Here is a 20,357-nt window from a genome sequence, read left to right as displayed (position 1 = left end):
AATCTATAGACATGGCATTTTTCCCACGAATAGGACCGATCTAGCGATGTGTTACATTCTTTTCTTGTTATACTATTACCATGCAGTAAATAAATCCCACAGGTCAACTGTATTATTCAACACATTCTCAAATCTCAAACCAGTTAAATGCCATTGTGTAATTGGGCAGTAATGCTGTTGCAGGGCGAACAGAGGCCCATTGGACTGCAACTATTGGGTCCTTTAAAATCGTTCAAATTTTTTTTATATATAAATAACACTTGGTAATATACGTTTATTATAGTTGCCTTTGTGCTTGCATTACTTATTAAACGGCGGTGCAAGGTGTAAATGATAATAAATCTAAACTACAAGGTGGTAGTTTATATATTTGTCTGTCATTAATAATGCTCTCCGGTTTCTTATTCGACGTGAAGTTGGAAAAAAGGACCAGACTAACAACCCATCGCTTTATAAATAATCTCTCTCACAGACACACCGACTGTCTCGATAGCAGAATCTCAACGGCTAATTGACAACGCACCAAATTATCAAAGGTCCCGGCCGCCGATCTAAAACTAATTTCTCCGATGCCCTTTAGCAAAATCAACAAGCTTGCTAACTCGAATTACCAAAATGCCCAAATCCCAATTCCTCAAGCCTCCTTTAAACTTTTTATATTGATGAAGACAACAAGTGGCTGGGTGAGATTTGGACGGGATGCTTTTTAAATGGGAGACATGATCTATCTTTTTATCACTCTCAAAAATTAGATACACACTTAGGCCTCACTACTAAGTATTTATCTTTAAAATGGCATTTTGTACTTATTTACCACGCCTACTAGGGTGACCACAGTTTAGCGCGTTGACACTGTATTAGGGTAATTTAGTAAATGGCATCAACAGCGGGGTCCTTTTTAAATCAACTACTTGGAAACGCCTATCGTTGCCCACGTCACCAATTACCGGTGATTCCCAGTGGTCGATTTGTGACAGCAACCGCCCAGCCGCAACGGTAGGTGAAGTCAGGAAGTATGCGCTCCAATCAGACGGATATAATTCCATTAAGTGTCCATCGGATGGCGTCTGTGGAGAAAAGGGAAAAGTGTAGCTACTGGCATTTCCGGTCATAGAATATGATTAATTAGTTGGTAATAATAAATTTAATCGAGTACTAAGAACGGAGTAGAAAGACTAAAAGAGTCTTAAGACCGATGAGATATATAGAGAGCGAGAGGGTATACCATCAAAGCTCTAGTCTCCGATCTCGACTGAGCTGAATTGATATCTTCTATCCTCTCTCTCTCTCTCGATCTCCTGAAGAGAGAGAGGGAGAAAGTGGAGTGGTTTAAGGGAGGAATGGCTACCAATGCGGGAATGGTCGCCGGTTCGCACAACAGGAACGAGTTCGTGATGATTCGCCACGAAGGAGAACAAGGGGTGAGTGTTATTCTTTACCTTGTTGGATTCTTGCCAAAATTTCATCTTTTTTGATATTCATACGTTTATGTCGCTTGTTCTGGTGGGTGGATCTGTCGGTGGACTTGATACATTTGGAATTTGACTTGGAATTGGTTTTTTTCTTAAAAAAAAATTCCTTTTGTTTGTGTAATGTTGTATTGGTTGCGATTCGTGAGAAGAGGTGGATCGCAGTCTATTTCGATTAGATCTGGAAAAATCTGTTCTTTTTGCTAGAGATCGATTAGAAAGTTAGGTTTTTTGATATTATATTTGGAGCTGTAATTGGGTTAGAAGTGATGAATCTGCGGCTTAGAATGCTCGAATTTATGTTTTAATTTTGTCCAAAGGTTTGAGTAGTTGTGATCTGTCAATGTAGCATACAAAAAGTAATTGCAGTCGCATTGATTTCCTCACAAAGTTGGTAGTGTCTTCCTTCTAAGATTATTCAACACAGATTCGAAGTCATTTGACCATTTTTCTGATTACTTTTGAGAAGTTGACAGATCCAATCTAATTATCCATTCTTATGTTAGGGTATTTGATCAATTATCTGTGTTTGCGGATTTGAAGCACACTTTCTCGTTCTGTTATAAAGATCTACTTCCAACACAGAGTATTATATACATATATATGATCATTCTGCTGATCTCTTATGTTGTTTGTATAATTGTTGTACCTCATATACTGGGCTCTTTGGCAAAATTGAAATTTAGACCATTGTTGCCCAGATCTGTTGGATTCATGTGATTCATTCTGAAATCATGTCTTGCAAACTTGCAAACTTCAGTTTGTCGAGATGTTTATGAGCATTGCTATATTCTGTTCCTCATCTTATTTGATATTCTACGAGTAATGAAGCTGCTGCAGTAAGCTGTCTGATTGCCTCTTTTCTGACTCTCTTAGAACATATTTTCTGTCAAGTTCTTACCTACATATTCACACATTTACTTCTTTTCCTTTGACCAGCTCTCTGGTCTTCTTTGACTTGCATTCAGTTAGCTAATCTTTTGCATATTTCTTAAGTCACATTATGTTTTACTTGCATTCTCTGTGGATTTTTGATTCTACAGAGTTCCTTTTCACTTGATTCACTTATTGCTTTGCATCTGATAATGCAGATCAAGCCACAGAAGAACCTGAAGGACCAAGTATGTCAGATATGTGGTGATACTGTTGGACTTTCAGCTACAGGTGACATTTTTGTTGCTTGCAATGAGTGTGCTTTCCCAGTTTGCCGGCCTTGTTATGAGTATGAGCGGAAGGATGGGAATCAATGCTGCCCTCAATGCAAGACTAGGTACAAGAGACACAAAGGTCAGCAACAATTTCTCAATTTTTTGCCTTCTTAATCTGAATTTTTTTTAAGAACAAGATTCAACATTGTTCATACTTTCTAATTCTGAACAATGATAAACAGGTAGTCCTCGAGTTGAGGGAGATGATGAGGAGGATGATGTGGATGATCTAGATGATGAGTTCAACTATAACCAAGCAAGTGGAAAGAGCGTGCAACAATGGCAGCTGCATGGGCAGGATGAAGATGTTGAATTATCTTCATCTTCTAGACATGAGGCGCATCACCGTATTCCCCGTCTGACCAGTGGACAGCAGGTATAAATTGAGAAACTTGATTATTGGCACACATTCATTGGATCCTTCTCATCATGAGCCTTTAGTTCTTGAGGTTTTGCACCCTTTCGCACTCCTCCCTCCCCCTCCTGCCCCCTCATGATGACAATCCTCTCTTGTGCAGTAATATAGTTGATTTCTGCACATATATAGATGCAGTTTTGTTTCATAGAATAGATTATTCTTTTACACTTAAATTCAAAATTTCAGATTTCTGGGGAATTACCTGATGCTACACCAGATCGCCACTCTATTCGAAGTCCCTCATCAGGCCATGTGGATCCTAACATGCCAGGTGCATTTCTATTAGTCTTTCTTGGCAAAGTTTTCTTTATGCATTCTAGCACAAAATTATTTGCTTCTCAAATATATCTGTTAATTTCTCTGATGACATAAATGCAGTTCCTGTGAGAATTGTAGACCCTTCAAGGGATCTGAACTCTTATGGGCTTAACAGTGTTGATTGGAAGGAAAGAGTTGAAGGTTGGAAGCTCAAACAGGAGAAAAGTACGACACAAATAACCAATAAGTACCCGGATGGGAAAGGAGATATGGAAGGAACAGGCTCGAATGGTGAAGATCTGCAAATGTATGAAAGACCATATCTTTTTCCTAGCTCTTCATAGTGGTTCTGTTCCAGTTCTTATTTTCATGAGTCCTTACCATAGAATAGTTTTAGATGCAATCTAAACAAAGCATAAGTGTTCTTGGAAGTCAGTATTTGCTAAATGGTTATTTCTCTTTCTTTCTTTTCCTGTCAGCACAACTGTCTGCAGAAGCAGGTGCTCAGAACATATGCTTGTTGCAAAGAAATAGTGCACTTTGCAGCTAATACTATCATCTCTTTTTGCAGGGCTGATGATTCTCGTCAACCTCTAAGCCGCATTGTTCCTATTCCCTCTAACCAACTTAACCTTTACCGAGTGGTTATCATACTACGGCTTATCATCTTGTGTTTCTTCTTCCAGTATCGTGTAACTCATCCAGTGCATGATGCTTATGGATTGTGGTTGACATCTGTAATATGTGAGATTTGGTTTGCATTGTCTTGGCTTTTGGATCAGTTTCCAAAATGGTATCCCATCAACCGTGAAACATTCCTTGACAGGCTATCATTGAGGTTTGTTTCAATTCTTGCTTTCATGTCCTTTTCTCTATCCTAGTGTGCTGCTTTTTAACGACCTAGATTCTTGGTGCTTATATTGTCATGGCATGCCTTCTAAAAAGAAAATTAAAAAAACTAATGTCATTATTGTCATGACATGTTCAATGCCCATGACAGATTTGACAGGGATGGAGAGCCATCACAATTAGCTCCAATTGATATTTTTGTCAGTACAGTGGATCCACTCAAAGAACCTCCTCTTGTAACAGCCAACACAGTCTTATCTATTCTTGCTGTGGACTACCCAGTCGACAAGGTGTCATGTTATGTTTCTGATGATGGATCAGCGATGTTGACTTTTGAAGCCCTATCAGAAACCTCAGAGTTCGCTAGGAAATGGGTTCCTTTCTGCAAGAAACATAATATCGAACCGAGAGCTCCAGAATTTTATTTTGCTCAAAAGATAGATTACTTGAAGGACAAAATTCAACCTTCATTTGTGAAAGAACGCCGAGCAATGAAGGTAACTGGAAATAATTAGTTAGACTGGTATTTGTCTAACTTTGTAAGGACAAACTGTATTGAGTTTTAAGATGTTTGATTTCAGAGGGAGTATGAAGAATTCAAAGTAAGAATAAATGCTCTTGTCGCCAAGGCACAGAAAACTCCAGAGGAAGGTTGGACCATGCAGGATGGTACCCCTTGGCCTGGAAATAACCCAAGGGATCACCCTGGCATGATCCAGGTGCCAACAATTTTCCATGACACTGTACTGCCACATTTATCTTATTTGTTTTATACTTCTTAATATTTTGTTGCATGAAATTCAGGTGTTCTTAGGGCACAGTGGTGGACTTGATACAGATGGTAATGAGCTACCTCGACTTGTTTATGTTTCTCGTGAGAAGAGACCAGGCTTTCAGCATCACAAAAAAGCCGGTGCAATGAATGCTCTGGTTTGTATCTTTTGCTATCATTTTCTTGTAGACTACTCATCGTATCCAGCATCAATATATTAATAGTTAACTGGCTTTGAAATTTTAAACTTATAATTGTATAATCTTCTTTTCTGTTGGTCAGATTAGGGTATCTGCTGTCCTGACAAATGGTGCCTACCTTCTAAATGTGGATTGTGATCATTATTTCAATAATAGCAAAGCTCTTAAGGAAGCAATGTGTTTCATGATGGATCCAGCACTTGGAAAGAAGACATGTTATGTTCAGTTTCCTCAACGATTTGATGGCATTGATCTGCACGATCGATATGCCAATCGCAACATCGTCTTTTTTGATGTACGAATTTGATAATTTGTACATACTTTATAATCATTCTCATTATATTATTCTAATGGTTGATGCCTTGCAGATTAACTTGAAAGGTCTAGATGGAATTCAGGGTCCTGTTTATGTGGGAACAGGATGCTGTTTTAACCGGCAAGCATTATATGGTTATGATCCTTTATTGACTGAGGCTGATTTGGAACCGAACATTATTTTCAAGAGCTGCTGTGGTTCAAGAAAGAAGGGAAGGGGTGGAAACAAGAGTTATATTGACAGAAAGCGAGCTGTTAAGAGAACTGAATCCACCATTCCTATCTTTAATATGGAAGATATGGACGAAGGAATTGAAGGTTGGCTTTTATTCTTGTACTCCGCTTTAATTGTTCTTCAGGGAATGAAACATCTGACTATGCAAATGTCTGCAGGTTACGATGATGAGAGGTCTTTGCTTATGTCTCAAAAGAGCTTGGAGAAGCGCTTTGGTCAGTCTCCAATCTTTATTGCATCTACCTTCATGGAGCAAGGAGGAATACCACCATCGACAAATCCAGCTTCTTTACTGAAGGAAGCCATCCACGTTATTAGCTGTGGGTATGAGGACAAGACTGAATGGGGAAAGGAGGTCAGTTAGAAAAGCGTGCAACCAATAATTTATTCCCTTGTTGGATCCTCTGACTGTGAATTGATGACTTAGATTTTCTGCCTGTTTCCAGATTGGCTGGATTTATGGTTCCGTTACTGAGGATATCCTTACTGGTTTTAAAATGCATGCACGGGGATGGATATCAATTTACTGCATGCCTCCTCGCCCTGCATTCAAGGGTTCTGCCCCAATCAATCTTTCTGATCGTCTTAACCAAGTGTTGCGATGGGCCTTGGGATCAGTTGAAATTTTGCTTAGTAGACATTGTCCTATTTGGTATGGCTACAGTGGGAGGTTGAAACTTCTGGAGAGGCTCGCATACATCAATACTATAGTTTATCCAATTACTTCTATCCCATTGATTGCCTATTGTGTATTACCAGCTATCTGCCTTCTCACAGGAAAATTCATTATTCCAGAGGTTAGTACTATTTCCAGATACTAGCATCCTTTAATGCTGTCATACTTTTTTTTTCACATGTCTAGTATTTATTAGCATTAAGTTTTCCTCCAAGGTCACCTTGTTAATGCTTGTAAGTAATATACTTCTCTGGATTTTTTTTATATTTATGTAAGTCATTCGCTTAGTTTCTAATCCTACTCCAATTACGCAGATAAGCAATTATGCAGGAATGTGGTTCATTCTGCTCTTTATCTCAATCTTTGCCACTGGAATTTTGGAGCTCAGATGGAGTGGTGTAGGAATTGAGGACTGGTGGAGGAACGAGCAGTTTTGGGTGATTGGTGGCACATCGGCACATCTCTTTGCTGTGTTTCAAGGGTTGTTAAAGGTGCTAGCAGGGATAGATACCAACTTCACTGTCACGTCAAAAGCATCTGATGAGGATGGAGAATTTGCTGAATTATATGTCTTCAAGTGGACAAGTCTCCTCATTGCACCAACTACTCTGTTAATTGTGAACCTGGTCGGTATAGTTGCAGGCGTGTCATACGCCATCAACAGTGGCTACCAATCGTGGGGTCCTCTCTTTGGGAAGCTATTCTTTGCCATATGGGTCATTGTTCATCTCTACCCTTTTCTCAAAGGTCTCTTGGGCAGGCAGAACCGAACTCCAACAATTGTTATTGTTTGGTCCATCCTCCTGGCATCCATCTTCTCGTTGCTTTGGGTGCGTATTGACCCTTTCACCTCTCCAACCCAAAAGGCTGTGGCAATGGGACAATGTGGTGTGAATTGTTGATCTTCGAAGTCATCTTTAAGAGGAAAATTTGTCTCTCCATGCCCTCTTGTAATTACCAGAGGACTCAAATTGGGACCAGGTACAAACGATCTTGTTCAACAGAGTAAGACAGCAAAAATGTTTTAGTTATTTATATTTACTTTCCTTTAATTCAAACACTGTGTTATTCCCCTATCTATTAAAAGAACTCATAATTATTTGTTTTGTGGATAAGACCATTGGTTTGTTGTATTTTTCGTATATTTCCTTGTCAATCTCAGAAATTCTTGTTAGAAAGAGAAAAACAAAACTATCTGAATACGATTGAACCTCAGCACACAAGGGATTCTGTGTCTGACTTACATGAGGATGGTGAGTGGAACTCCCAGTTAATTAAGGAGGCTTTTGGGCCCCATTTTCGTAACCTGATATTGGGAACTCAAACTGGGGCGTTGGAGGATAGATGTGCTTGGTGCCCTGACCTTAATAGTCAGGCTAGTGCCAAAGCTATTTATCGATATCTCAGATCCAAAGTGGAAAGTCTTGTGGGGGAAATTCTCCCACCAATGCCTTTCTCCGTAGTATACGCATTGGGCCTAATTATTTTTTACCTAACGTGTGGATTAGACTATCAAGCATCTCTTCTACACCATTAGAACTCATTTCTGAGACCCTCCATGTATCATTTTCCTTGCACTCCAGTTGGATCTCCAATGAATAGTCTCATCTTGAGGATGATCCCAAATCTATCCCCCGTGAGCTCCTATGTATTCTGAGTTTTGACACCTCAGGTGCTCCTGCTCACCACAGGCATACTTGAATGCATAGCTGCGAGTACCGAGTTGAATGACTCAGGAGGTGCTGTACTGTGCTAACGAACAGATTTACTCTCATCTTTTCCATATTTCAAGAAAAGACACAATTGAACAAAAGACATTATTAGCTTCTTATATGCATAGGCAACACTTTTTTTTTGTTTTATGTGGCTTTGTATATATTGGGTTATAATTTTATGTTCTTGTTCGGCGGGGCCATCTGCTAACCTGGAATTCACTGGCCAACCTGACGATGCATTTATCTGGGCTCGTCATAAATGTGGACTGGTCGTCAGCAAGTTTCCGTGGACATCTTTTTACAGAATGTAGATGAAAGCATGCAAATAAAATTTTGCCATGATCCAGGAGTTGCCAGTAGATGAAATTTTGGCTTGTGAAGGAGTTGATTAAAGTTATCCAAGCCTAAGAAGGTGAAATGTAATTGCAGAGGTCCTTCTATGAGTTGGACTTGGCATCGGCATAAGTCATCCACTAGTTTTAGGCTTATGCTGGACTCTTTTTTGTACAAAAGGTTAATTCTCATTAGATATAAAGACGTTTAGGTTCTACCAAATTTTTAATTAATATAAGCTGTCTAATTTAGGCTCCAAGCTATGCGCGTCGTCGAATAATTGCTCCGAACTAAACGCTGCCGAGACCTATTCTAAGTTATCGGGATGCTGAGCTGCTTCTCCAAGCCAATCACACTGTCGAGCCATTAACCAAATTAAACTATTAAACAAAACAACTCAACAAACTCTTCATAATATTACTTAGAGTTGAATCAAACTCATAACATATGTTGAACTTATTATACGATAAACAACAAATGGTCCATAACAAATGGTCCATAAAAATTGATGCGATTTGTATACACAATACGGAGAACACCGTTCTCCGTGTTAAACATGTCGAACAGTGTGTCGGCAAAGAGGACCGTTGAAGAGGTTCAACAATGGCGTAATTCCAAAGTTGTAGGCTAGCATTTATTGCCAGCTGCTATAAAGTAGTAGTAGAGATAAACAAATAAATAACAGGAAAATATTACATTATTTTTCTGTATTATAAAAATAAGATGCTAAGATCTGTTCATCTACGTATCAAGCTTGTAAAATCTGTTTGAATTTAAGGTAGCGATTTAACTAGGGGCTTCTATAAAAGAAATATATATATATATATATATACATACTCAGTATAGAGTGCATCTACCCCTCGAAACAGTTTGAAACATTAGAATTTTACCTCTCCCAAGGATATATAGGTCGCCATGTTCATAATAGAGTAATGAGCGAATTGCATAGTTTATTATTATTATTTTCAGTGGTGCAATATGGTTAGCCTAGTTACGGGTCGGATAAGGTTGGTTAGATGAAGCCAAATTGAACAAGTCTTGTTCCTCAGGATCACCATATATTCTTCCATTCTTCTATGAAGTGTTGCAATTTGCAAGTGACCGTTGAATGCGACACTGCAGCTAAAATTGGAGGGCAGTGGACACTCTGCAGCCCCAGTTGCACGAAACTACTTGGTACTTGCTCCCAAAGGACATCGCTTATTCTATCTCACTTATCATTCAGTGGAACGTGGAAAGTGGAAAGAAATGAAAGAAAGAAGAAGACAGTGGTACTAAACGAACATAAATTTACTCTTCGAATCAAAGCAACAATACATCACTACATACACTACATATAGTACATACACTACTCCTCCACATTCCAGAACATGAACATAATTTTTTTAATAACAACATGCAGAGACCCAACTTTTACGACGTTTTTCACACCCTCAATAGCACTAATTAATCATCTCCTGCATAAATAATTCATCTATTTGACTTATATATAAATATCATCTCCTCTCATATGAGGGTTACCCTCTTGCAAACCCTAATCGGCTCGAGAGGGATCACCGGAATATTCTCGCAGTTGCATATCTCGATCATGAAGCCATCGGGGTCATGGATGAACAGCTGATCGACGAAAATTCCCTCCTCCTCGACTCGCCTATGGACGTAGGGTATGCTCATCTCCTTCAGTTTCTTCTCCACGGATATCACACTGTCACACTGGATATATAAATATATAAGAATGCAATCTTTCTTTAACTATATGTTCATGAAGTTCAGTAGATATTTATCAAACTAGAGTAACTAGTAAAAATGTACGAATCCTACTCTTATCTTTTTTACTGGAGTAGGCTTAATTTTTAAATGAGTAGTGGGAAGTGTGCAGTGGCATGTTTTACGCCTATCTCGTGGATTACGAATAAATTCATGTTAATCGATCTCTACTAGAACGACGATGGATATATAAGTTAAAAGTATATATATATATATAAAATTAAAGTCAAACATCAGGCTAGAAAATGGAGATCTACATCTCAAATTAAAGTGCTTATATCGTATACAGAGCAGGACAAAAATTGGAATTTAATGTGCATGATACAACAGATGTCATGAAGTTTCTTTAATTTTTTTTAATTCAAATCATATAAGAATATATTTTTTAACCAAAAAAATTTTGACTTGTGCAAATTTTCATATTAATTTTTTTGAAAAAACCTATATTGGAACATATACAACCTAGAGAGAAGAGGTAGATCTCCAAATTAATGGCATATATATATATATATATACATATTTACCTGAAAAGATATATGGTTATCCTTGGGATTGATCTCTGTTTTCTTGGGCATGCTCTCAGGATCTTCAGCTTGCAATAAATGAATGCCAATGCCATAGTTGAACAACCTTCATACATTAAATGAGAAAGAAGAAGAAGAAAAAAGAAGAAGAATAAGACCAAAGAATTATGAAGAGAGAATAATTAAGCTCAAAAGAATGATCAACTCTTTCGTAGCTGGCTAGCTAGCTTACCATGCACCATTGAAGTTGAATGATTGTGGCCTCTTAATTTGATAGAAACCGAGTACATTCTGGTAGAAATTAAGAGACTTTTCTAGAGATCTGCACACCCTCGATATGTGGTTCAATGAAACGAGAGGCAACGCTCCATTCTTCTTGCTCTCCAAAATCATCTTATCCTATGTACACACACACGCGCGCACTATCTCTTTTCTAGTAGCAAAATCTAACAAATGAGTAGATGGTAGAGGAGAGGAGGAAGCAAGGAGGAAGCAATGGCTTCGTAGCTAGCTAGCTAGAGAAGAGTTGGAAGATGGAATGTTTTGGAGATGGAGAGGGTGCTGGGCATTTATAGAGGCACTAACGAGGCCTGGGTGGGTAGAACCGTAGAGGTAGAGAGGGTCACGTGACGTGGATACACGTTGTGTCAACGAGGGACTCGGAGTTGGCGCTTACCTGGCCAAAGTGATGGACTTCCATACGGCCTCAAACCCTAACTTGGGCAAACCATCCAAACTCAAATTAAAATATTAAACCCACCCATATGCAATCCACTTAGCTCCACCATGCATGTGCCTCTTGGATTTATATATATTCTGAAAATATATAGGTCTGTAGATCTAGGAAAAATGTATATATATATACGATCTTAAACTTTGTCAACGATTTCCAAAGGAGGTTGTTTTCAAATCTTGAACCCGCTAACCTCTTTGGAGGTTTTTGAACATAAGTTACCAGGCAATATTTGGGAGTAGGTATGGAGATAGACCGAGGAAGTAGATTGATTGATTGATTGAGTGATAGGTTCATTTTGCAGAGAGATAAGTGAATGAATTGATCGAGGAATAGATGAATAAGAAGATAAGGATCAATTGATTAAGTAAGCCAGTAAGCTGGAATTGCTCCAACAAACGCCATTAATTGAATGGCATCGTAATAGTAGTAGTAGTAGTAGCAGCAGCTTGCTGCATGCGATTGCTATGAAAGGAACCAGTTCATGGCTTTCCCATTTCACATGCTGCAATAATTGCATCTCTATTATTGCTCTCTCTCTCTCTCTCTCTGCTATTAGTGGTTAGTACCATTACTTACCATTGTCCTTTATTTTTATTTTTATTTTGTAGTAGGAAGTTTAGGCGATCGACTAGTACTAACAGGCGTATATTATTCTCGAAAAATTACAAGATTCACGCTATCTCTAAATTGTAAATATTATTATTCTTCACACCCTTACAATTCAAACTCCGATCTACGAAGTTATCGACTGCCATTGCCAGGGATAAAAGAAATCTTCCTTCAGCCCCCCCATCAAGTAAAAGATAGTTGATGCACGCCTCTTGAAAACCTTTCTAGAAACCATCATAATCAAGAATATTTGAAAGCCTTATCCTAAGTCAGGAGGACGGGCAACTACCAACTATTTCTAGCTGCAGTAATAGTTACCACGTCACTGCAGTAGCGAGGAAATTGATGAATGATTAAGATGTGGGAGACTGAGAGGGGGATGGACTCACGTGAAGTGTCTATCTATAGGTCGAGAAAAACTTTGATAAGTATCATGTACACCAAATATGATTGTACATCCATCTTAGATCTATTTTGCCATAAGCTATCAGATGGACCCAATTGCTTGCTACTGTAGAATAGACAAAGTTGGACAACCACCCAAATTAATTAATATCAAGGATCGAGTTCGAGCATTTATAGTCTCTTTATATATATATATATATATATATATATATATATACATGTATATATGTATATATGTATATATGTGTGAATATATTTAATCCCACAACTGTGAGTGATATGATTGCAGCTGGTGCGACTTAGTCTTGAGGACCGTGCATGCATGTTAGCTGGCATAATATATGTTAATGGAAAACCCAATTATTTAAAGTTTACAGGTAGGCCATCCAAATTGTTAATAGTGAAATAAAAAGACTTAGTACCATTGAGTACAAAAATGATACAAAGACTTGGTACCATGCCGTGAAAAGACGTGATGAAAAGGTCATTAAGCATGCAATAATGAGATGCCTTGTTACCCTAACTCGCTATTACTAGTTTGATTGAGAAAGCACATCGATTAAGATAGGGTGATGATCTCTTGAAATTTATTTTATATCATTAGAATATAAAATATAAAATATATCATTCTTTTATAGCTTAACATTTTAAAATAATTGATAAGTTAATATAATCACAGAGGGTGCAATATATCTTTCGTCACATAAACAACCTTGTAGAGTGAGAATGACATTCATGACATAATATTTGTAGTTATTCCAGCCTTTTTCTATGGACCTCATATTCCTTATCTCACCATTGAGCAGTGCTTAGAAAAAAAACTTTGATAAATAGGTTTTGTCGTTTGTTCTTATCACGTGCTCTTATCAAGAGACTGGTCTTAATTAGGTGAGCTGGTAATACACGCTGGGATCATATTGTGGAGCATTAATTAGCTTAATTGTAATATTCTCTTTGGTTACGGAACTGCTAGAAGTTTGTTGCTGGAGATGGAACTAATTCGATCTATGCAAAGCTTAACAAATTTGGTCTCTTAACTCACCTTGAGTGAAAGTGAAAGTGAAAGTGAAAGTGAAAGTGAGTGAAAGAGTTGGCATTAATTCTTATCCCACCGTTGAACAGTGCTAGGAAAAACGATGATAAATAGGGGTTTTGTCAGTGTTCTTATCACGTGGTCTTATCACATCGTCATTTCTACCACGCACTTATCACGAAGCCCCCATTATTTATATATCTATTATCTATATATAGATGATATAGCCTTCTTATATACGGATCGATCGGATCATGGAAGCCTCACATGAAAAGGAAATAGAATAATACGCCCCAGAAGCTCAAAAACACGAGGACATTGACATCCTACCCCCCAACAAACTTCTTAATTAATGCCCCACTACTTAACGTTACTAGTTATAGCAGCGTGTAATTAGAGTATTTAAACAAAAAATGTGATTCACATGCCTATATATATATATATATATATTTTCTATATATACTTTTAGACACGGTGGTCTAATTTGCATAAAGTAAGGTGAATTATAAGTACACTAATCGATCATGTGAGCTGGATGCTCTCTTGCTCATTTCAGGATTCTATGCATTAATGTTATATTGTTTATTTTTTTTTAGTGAGAAGCCTTATACAATGAATCATCCATGTGGACCTAGCTACTCTAAAGTCAAACCATTTGCGTGATTAAGGAAAATAATCCAAACTAACCCCCTTGTAATAGATCCTCTTAATTATTGTCGATAAATTGACATTTGACGTGAAATGTTTTACAAGTATTGCTATAAATAAGATTATTTATAGTGTCTTTGTGAATATTACTAATGTATATAATATTCTATGTGATAGGAATAAAAACGGTGATACTAGGTTTAAAAGTGTGATGCATAAAAAGATGATTGTTAATAAAGATCTACTACTGTTAGTAGGAAACATTTTATATTAGAGAATTTTTAAATTTATTTTAGTTATTATTTGTAATCTGACAAAATAGTATGTACCTAAATCCAATTTTTTTTAAGAACTACTTTCCTAAGGGCATTGCAGTCGAAAAATTTGGAAATTCTCCACGATATAAATACAAAGACTAGCTTAGATATATTATATTGTGGCTTATTACAAAGGTGAACAGGTGGATCTTTAAATGTGATAGTTGCCTGTACGAAAACAATACTGCAACGACTAGAAGATGAACCATACCTTTCATGAGTTTTTCACCCATCTAGATCTCCGCATCAGATGTTGTTACCCAATTAAGTGATCACTTACAAATTTATTTGCATGAATATATCACTTCTAATCCACATGAGCACAGTGAAATTGGATCGCTTTCTGAAATAGTAATTCTAAATAATAAGAATCTTAATAAATTAGATCGCTTATTAAGAAAGTAATTTATATTAAATAAAATCCTTAATTTTTACACGATCAGGTGAATTATAATTTACCTACTTCTGTAAAAATTAAAACTCACTTATTTGAGTACTTTTTTGTTTTGTTTTTGTGAGCAGACAAAACTCTAGCTTTCATGGCCTTATCATCCATACGTTTTTCTAGTGAACAGAATTACATTCGTACAGTCGTCGGACAAAACTCCAGCTTTCATGACCTTATCATCCATGTGATATTTATCAACGCAATTATCTCTTCCAAAGTGATGGCCACCTTAGCCCATCCATCCTCTCTCTCATATGCTTATATGTATATATACCTACCTATATATATTACCCAAATGGGAATCACGTGTTGATAATATATAAGTCCTCTTATTTTAGATCACAAGTTAAGGCATCCAGTATTTCCACGTCAGCATCCCCAGTAGATAATTAATTATACAGCGTTTATGATATCAAGAAGGTATATTCCCTACCCCACCAAAAGTATAGCTTATCTTCCCCAACTACTAAAACATGTCAATAGGTATGCAACCATTAATGCATCATATGTCTCACGAAGAGTGGTTGATCGATGATGTAAGTTTGTATTTTTGAAGACTATTTGACTTTACTTCTCCGAGTTGGAGTTAAATTCTTAACAAATTTTGATCATTAGCAAAGTTTCTACCAACTCTACTAATTTAATTAATTGTGATTTTTATTGACCAAAAGAGGTGACGTGGGATTTTCTACTTGTTCCTGCCACACTGGGATCGGGTCCAAGTGTCGGATCGATGTCGACCGGAAGTTTGGACTTTAATTAAGGGTGCGTTTGTTCAAAAGATGCTGAAAAATGGGATTGGACTGACATCTCTCAATTCATGAATCACGACAACTATATATTTATTCTCTTCTAAGCATTAATTAAAAGCATATTTCAGTCCGAAAAGGCTGGCGAGTGGCGAGCTGAGTCCAAAGTCTACCTCATATAGTGGGCTTATGATCCAGCCCACTTAGCCATTGGAAATCATCTCTTAAGACCCAAGTTTCCTATCGCTTCTTCACGTCGGACTTGGGCCTAGAACTCCCCGAGTGCCCAAAGTTGTTATACTCGAATTAGTAACTGTGAGACGTATAATTAAATATTAGCAGAACTCGAACATTGCCATATTGGGGAGTTTCCTTCCGGCAAGGGAACGTATATATGTCTTTTTAATTACTGTCCTTAAATTCGAAAAGAGGGGATAAAGACAAAGAGGATTAGGGTTATTCGTGCTTTTCGTGCGACTGTAATATATTCTTTCTTTTTTTTTTCTCGTAACAGGCGGGCATCGAACTGTTTTTCTTTTTTCAGTTTGGTTCGTCTCCCACGAGGTAATGATGGGCCCCTCGAATCTATTTCTATTGTGTATACTCTCTTTTAAACATCGAGGAAAGGCCGCGTGATTTTACTGCTTCTGTAGGTTGCGAAAAGGCATGGGCTTTGGAATTGAATCGCGTTGTTTTTTGTCAATTTCGATATGTGTTTCTTGTTTTTTGAGGAAAGGAGTCGACTTCGGATGCGAATCGTGTTGTTTCTATCCTATTTCGATTTGGGTCTGTTTCCAAAACTTTGAATTCGATTTGCTATAATTTATGCTATATTTCCCCAAGTGTAGTTTTTGAGAGGAAAGGCGTCGACTTTTTGGATGCAGATGGTGTTGCATCTAAATATGTTTGTTTCTGGTAGACTTGGCATAGATTCTATCTGATCCTTGTTTCAGGGGAAAAGAATCTAGCATTGAGTTATTCTTATTTGGAATTGAAGCAAAGTCGAGTATGTCAGGTGGTACACCAATTGGATTTGGAGGTATTAATGGATTTGTGAGGCAAAGATGTGGCCAGGGATATGCTTCGAGTGGAGAAGACATGGAAGGTGATGTCACTTCGAAGCCTACGCGCCCTTCGTTGTCCATGTTAACTATCCACCGAGCTCGTACATGGAGAGAAGCCGTCGAGAACCTGCTATGGCTCAGTTTTGCTGCTCTCATCATCTACTTCGGTGATTGTCGGAAGAATTTGATATCTATCTTGCTGTGGGACAAAAGAATTAATAGGTACATTCATCTCTTCACCTTTGTTTCGTAGATATGTTTAAAGAAGAGACACAAACTTTCTTATCTTTTAAACAAAGAGGGTGTGACTGTTCCTCCCCTGCTAATCTGCGAGCCTGTGGTGGCTGAGAGAAGCATAATGACCCTTGAGCTTTGTTTTGGTTGGCAAGTCACTATTATACAATCAGCTGATTTTGTCTTAACACTTGGGAATTGGGATTGCCATTCCAATTTAGTTTATCTTCCTTCTAGTTGAATTGAAAATCTTTAATCTTCGTTAAGAAGAGAAAACAATTGTGCATTTTGATAATTGAAGGTTGAAAAGAATATTGTCACATCCTTTTCCAATTCAAATAATTAATAATCCAACATGTGTGTGACCCTTTTCGTAGAGGACTGTTGGGAAGGAACTTTACTCGGCCATTTTGATTTAAGAAAATTCCGGGAGGACACATCTCTCGATAAGAACAATGTAACCGAAATTGTGAAGTGTGAAAGAAGAGAAATACTAATTGAGACTTCAGGTAGTTAGATATTTGAAAGGAACTCTAAGAAGAATGGGCTAAAATTTTATTTTGCAAACAGTTACTTGCAAAATGTTATTATCTCAACATTTGTAATTTCATATCAACCGATTACAAAATGCCAGCCACTTAGAGAAGACTTCAAGATCCGGTGAATGGAGATCGCTATTGTTTCATTGATGATATATTATATCTTGACGAAAATGTTGAGATCTTAGTTCAAGAAATGAGAAAATTAATCATGTGATTTTTGTTTTTTTTTTAGTTCTATGACTGCAAGCCATAAATTACAATGGAGGCATGTGCCTCTTTTGTACTTGTTTTAACTGAACCTAAAAGTTGGCGTCAATTCATCTCTTCCTTTTCATCATGTTGCTTCTTTCTAGATATGGTCATGCAATGCCTGCTTGATCAGAAATATGTTCATATTGACGTGGGTCTTTCATGTTATTTGCAGGGCAGCATTGTACCTTGGACTAGTTGGTCTCTTTTTGGATTTAGGCCTCATCCTTTATTCTACACTTTTCTCACATGATACACAGAAATTTAGCGAGAAGTATGAGATACCTATGAGACAATCGTCTATGATTCAAGAAAAATCAGGAGTCTTTTGGAAGATATCACCATCTGTTCTCCTTCTTGGATTTCTTTCATTTTTTCTGTAAGTAGGTTTACTCAATTCCTTTTTCCTCCTCCATTCTCACAATGAGAACAAATAGTATGTAAGAATCAATTAGTTTGTTGAAGTGATTCTCTTGCAGGTTCTTGTATGCATTGTGGCCTATCTGGGGCTTCTTGAGTATTCCTCTGTTGGTAAGAAGATGCACCTTTTGCATATTTTTTGAAGAAATTTTTATGCCAGCAACAATTTTTTCATTGTGTGAATCACTTTTTGCAATTGCAGTTTACATTATTGATGACTTCCATTGTTATATCACCATACTTACTGATTGGACGAGCCAATTATCAAATATTTTGTGCTTTGTTATGATTGAGTCTGGGGCAGCAAAGCTGAAGAAAAAAGATATATAAGATTCTCCTGCTCCTTCGAGAATAAGAGACTAGCCCTTGTATAGTATTTGAAGGAACTAAAAGATTTGACATTAGTTTGTATTGTAAGTAACAGGCTAACATTGATATCTCACTCTGATTACTTTGTATTGTAAGTATACTTCAACGATTTTTTTATTTCTTCTTACCACTCCAAGGAACCAATTTTTGTACGGATAATTTGAAACTTTGACATAAATTATACTGAGACAAGATTATTTGGTAAACGTACTAAATTTTAAATTATTTCTTCTTCGAAAGAACATAATAAATGCAGTGTAGAGAAAATTATGACAAATCATTGATGTTTCATGTCTGTGTTAGAGAGTGAAATAACTCTTTTATGGAGGTGAATGCCAAACTTGATGCAGGGAAAGCTATAAAGTTACCTACTCGATGCATTTATCATCATGCTATCCAGATCTTTGAATGCAACCTATTCCAAAGTTTAATTCTGTAGTGCAGTATTTTCTTTCTATGTGGTTATCTTTTTTGTTCTGGCGTTGTATCACTTAGTGTGGAATCTATGTTTGTGGTTATTTGTGGATGTTCTTTGTAGTTGTTCTAGTGTTGCTATTTTTGATAGTGCTATAATTGGTTGTTGTTTAGCTGTGTGAGTAGGATACATAGGATTCCTGGTACTTGTTGGTAGTCGGTTTGGTTGTTGGAATTCCTATGCTATAATCGGAATTTGACAGACTTGTGGATTAATCTCTTTTGAGATTAATTCTGTTTTAAGTTTTAATGAAACGAGGGCTATGGCCTGTTTATGGACAAAAAAATAATTCTGTAGTGCAGTAGTGGCAACTCTGTTGAATGGGAAATAAATGTTGGTAGTTAATTTTTTGCAGCATATGTTTTCGCAAAGAGTTGTGTAGTTGACCATCTACATCTGTCAAGTTTATTTGTTGTTTTCTCAACATCTCATTCTTTCCAACGTTAGATTCACGGCTATCTCTCGAGAAGTCAAGTGATTGCTGATTAAATAGTTCTTAAGCTTAACTGTGTGATTGCAGGATACATCTTCTTTGTGATGGTTTGAAAATTTGGGATTAAGATATCAGATGTACATGCCATAGAAGAATTGTCAAAATAATCTAGAAGAATACTTTGACTAGCTAATCATTCAGTGTCCTTGTTGAAAGTTTTTGATGAGCCAAATTGGTATCTAATACCTTTTTATCTTTTCTACTGTTCTTCTATGCCTTTATTTTTTCGAATTTTCGTTTTCAAAAGCAATAGTTGCCGCTAAATATATACAGATTTGAACTGGGGATTCACAGTCTTTTCTTTTGGGACCATACTGCCCAAAGTTGAATAATGGATCTCTCCTCTTTCAGTATTCTGATTGTCAGCAACTTGTAGGTTTGCTTTTGATCGCAAGCCATTGCTTGTCAGCTTTGCCACTGATATCTTTTTAGCTATGTTTGGATAAGTGGCCCACTTTGTTTTGAGAGTCAACAGTGTCCTATGAAATCAAAGATACAAAAATGCATGAATATCTGACTGTTCCCACTTGACTCTGTTGCTAAAAAGTTTTAACCTGACTCACTACTAGCACCTATTAATCCCCACTTGACTCTGATGACAGCCATATTAAACCTTAGATAAATAAATCTGTGGAGAGACTTCCTGAGAAGACTTGGAATGGTGCTGCTGAATGATTCAAAGCAAGAAACAAAAGATTCTCCTATCACTTCTTTGTGACTTGTTCTCCACTAACAGACTGCTGTGCTCCTGCTCTTCTATTCTTCCCTTCCACCTGTTATCCCATTTTTATTCTCCATTCTCACTATCCGACGACCGCATAGCTATT

General features: G+C 37.2%; 3 protein-coding genes across 10 annotated transcripts; 2 read left to right on the top strand and 1 right to left on the bottom strand.

The window, feature by feature from the left end:
- The first annotated feature begins 1,188 nt into the window (after positions 1-1,188).
- On the top strand, positions 1,189-7,515 carry LOC140782682 (probable cellulose synthase A catalytic subunit 1 [UDP-forming]). 2 transcript variants are annotated; one of them, XM_073129385.1, is made up of 14 exons: positions 1,189-1,421; positions 2,561-2,756; positions 2,860-3,053; positions 3,282-3,366; positions 3,474-3,660; positions 3,925-4,191; positions 4,354-4,699; positions 4,784-4,921; positions 5,007-5,132; positions 5,257-5,469; positions 5,543-5,807; positions 5,883-6,079; positions 6,171-6,521; positions 6,715-7,515. In XM_073129385.1, the coding sequence occupies exons 1-14, from the start codon at positions 1,341-1,343 to the stop codon at positions 7,300-7,302; spliced, it is 3,234 nt and encodes a 1,077-aa protein (XP_072985486.1). In that variant the 5' UTR covers positions 1,189-1,340; the 3' UTR covers positions 7,303-7,515. The 2 variants fall into 2 exon arrangements, with proteins under 2 accessions (XP_072985486.1, XP_072985485.1); XM_073129384.1 differs by having other exon boundaries at positions 5,543-6,079.
- Positions 7,516-9,717: 2,202 nt separating this feature from the next.
- Positions 9,718-11,284, bottom strand: LOC140782080 (glyoxylase I 4-like). Its single transcript, XM_073128442.1, has 3 exons — positions 10,972-11,284; positions 10,740-10,845; positions 9,718-10,161 (listed from the first exon to the last, which is right to left on the bottom strand). Exons 1-3 carry the CDS (start codon positions 11,130-11,132, stop codon positions 9,955-9,957), a joined length of 474 nt encoding a protein of 157 aa, XP_072984543.1. The 5' UTR covers positions 11,133-11,284; the 3' UTR covers positions 9,718-9,954.
- A 4,752-nt stretch (positions 11,285-16,036) lies between these two features.
- Positions 16,037-18,702, top strand: LOC140782209 (uncharacterized). Of its 7 annotated transcripts, none has more exons than XM_073128667.1 (6): positions 16,038-16,248; positions 16,338-16,470; positions 16,638-16,970; positions 17,949-18,152; positions 18,253-18,304; positions 18,396-18,702. In XM_073128667.1, the coding sequence occupies exons 3-6, from the start codon at positions 16,693-16,695 to the stop codon at positions 18,480-18,482; spliced, it is 621 nt and encodes a 206-aa protein (XP_072984768.1). In that variant the 5' UTR covers positions 16,038-16,248; positions 16,338-16,470; positions 16,638-16,692; the 3' UTR covers positions 18,483-18,702. The 7 variants fall into 7 exon arrangements, with proteins under 7 accessions (XP_072984769.1, XP_072984768.1, XP_072984767.1 ...); XM_073128665.1 differs by having other exon boundaries at positions 16,039-16,248; positions 16,569-16,970; XM_073128668.1 differs by lacking the exon at positions 16,338-16,470 and having other exon boundaries at positions 16,037-16,248; positions 16,682-16,970.
- The last annotated feature ends 1,655 nt before the right edge of the window (positions 18,703-20,357 follow it).

This window comes from Typha latifolia, chromosome 2, assembly GCF_019914945.1.
Source record: "Typha latifolia isolate L0001 chromosome 2, TyphaL0001v2, whole genome shotgun sequence".
NCBI classification, from domain to species: domain Eukaryota; kingdom Viridiplantae; phylum Streptophyta; class Magnoliopsida; order Poales; family Typhaceae; genus Typha; species Typha latifolia.
Note: the sequence above shows the minus strand (reverse complement) of the source record. Positions and strands in the feature narration are given on the sequence as shown.

What these genes read in the sequence shown, in the direction of transcription:
- LOC140782682 (XM_073129384.1), top strand. Translation starts at nt 1,341, where the DNA reads ATGGCTACCAATGCGGGAATGGTCGCCGGTTCGCACAACAGGAACGAG. An exon ending in TAGGTACAAGAGACACAAAG is followed by an intron (nt 2,757 to 2,859) that starts GTCAGCAACAAT and finishes AATGATAAACAG; the next exon opens with GTAGTCCTCGAGTTGAGGGA. An exon ending in GCAACATCGTCTTTTTTGAT is followed by an intron (nt 5,470 to 5,542) that starts GTACGAATTTGA and finishes GATGCCTTGCAG; the next exon opens with ATTAACTTGAAAGGTCTAGA.
- LOC140782080 (XM_073128442.1), bottom strand. Translation starts at nt 11,132, where the DNA reads ATGATTTTGGAGAGCAAGAAGAATGGAGCGTTGCCTCTCGTTTCATTG. An exon ending in TTCAACTTCAATGGTGCATG is followed by an intron (nt 10,846 to 10,971) that starts GTAAGCTAGCTA and finishes TAATGTATGAAG; the next exon opens with GTTGTTCAACTATGGCATTG. An exon ending in ATAACCATATATCTTTTCAG is followed by an intron (nt 10,162 to 10,739) that starts GTAAATATGTAT and finishes TTATATATCCAG; the next exon opens with TGTGACAGTGTGATATCCGT.
- LOC140782209 (XM_073128668.1), top strand. Translation starts at nt 16,693, where the DNA reads ATGTCAGGTGGTACACCAATTGGATTTGGAGGTATTAATGGATTTGTG. An exon ending in TGGGACAAAAGAATTAATAG is followed by an intron (nt 16,971 to 17,948) that starts GTACATTCATCT and finishes TGTTATTTGCAG; the next exon opens with GGCAGCATTGTACCTTGGAC. An exon ending in GGATTTCTTTCATTTTTTCT is followed by an intron (nt 18,153 to 18,252) that starts GTAAGTAGGTTT and finishes ATTCTCTTGCAG; the next exon opens with GTTCTTGTATGCATTGTGGC.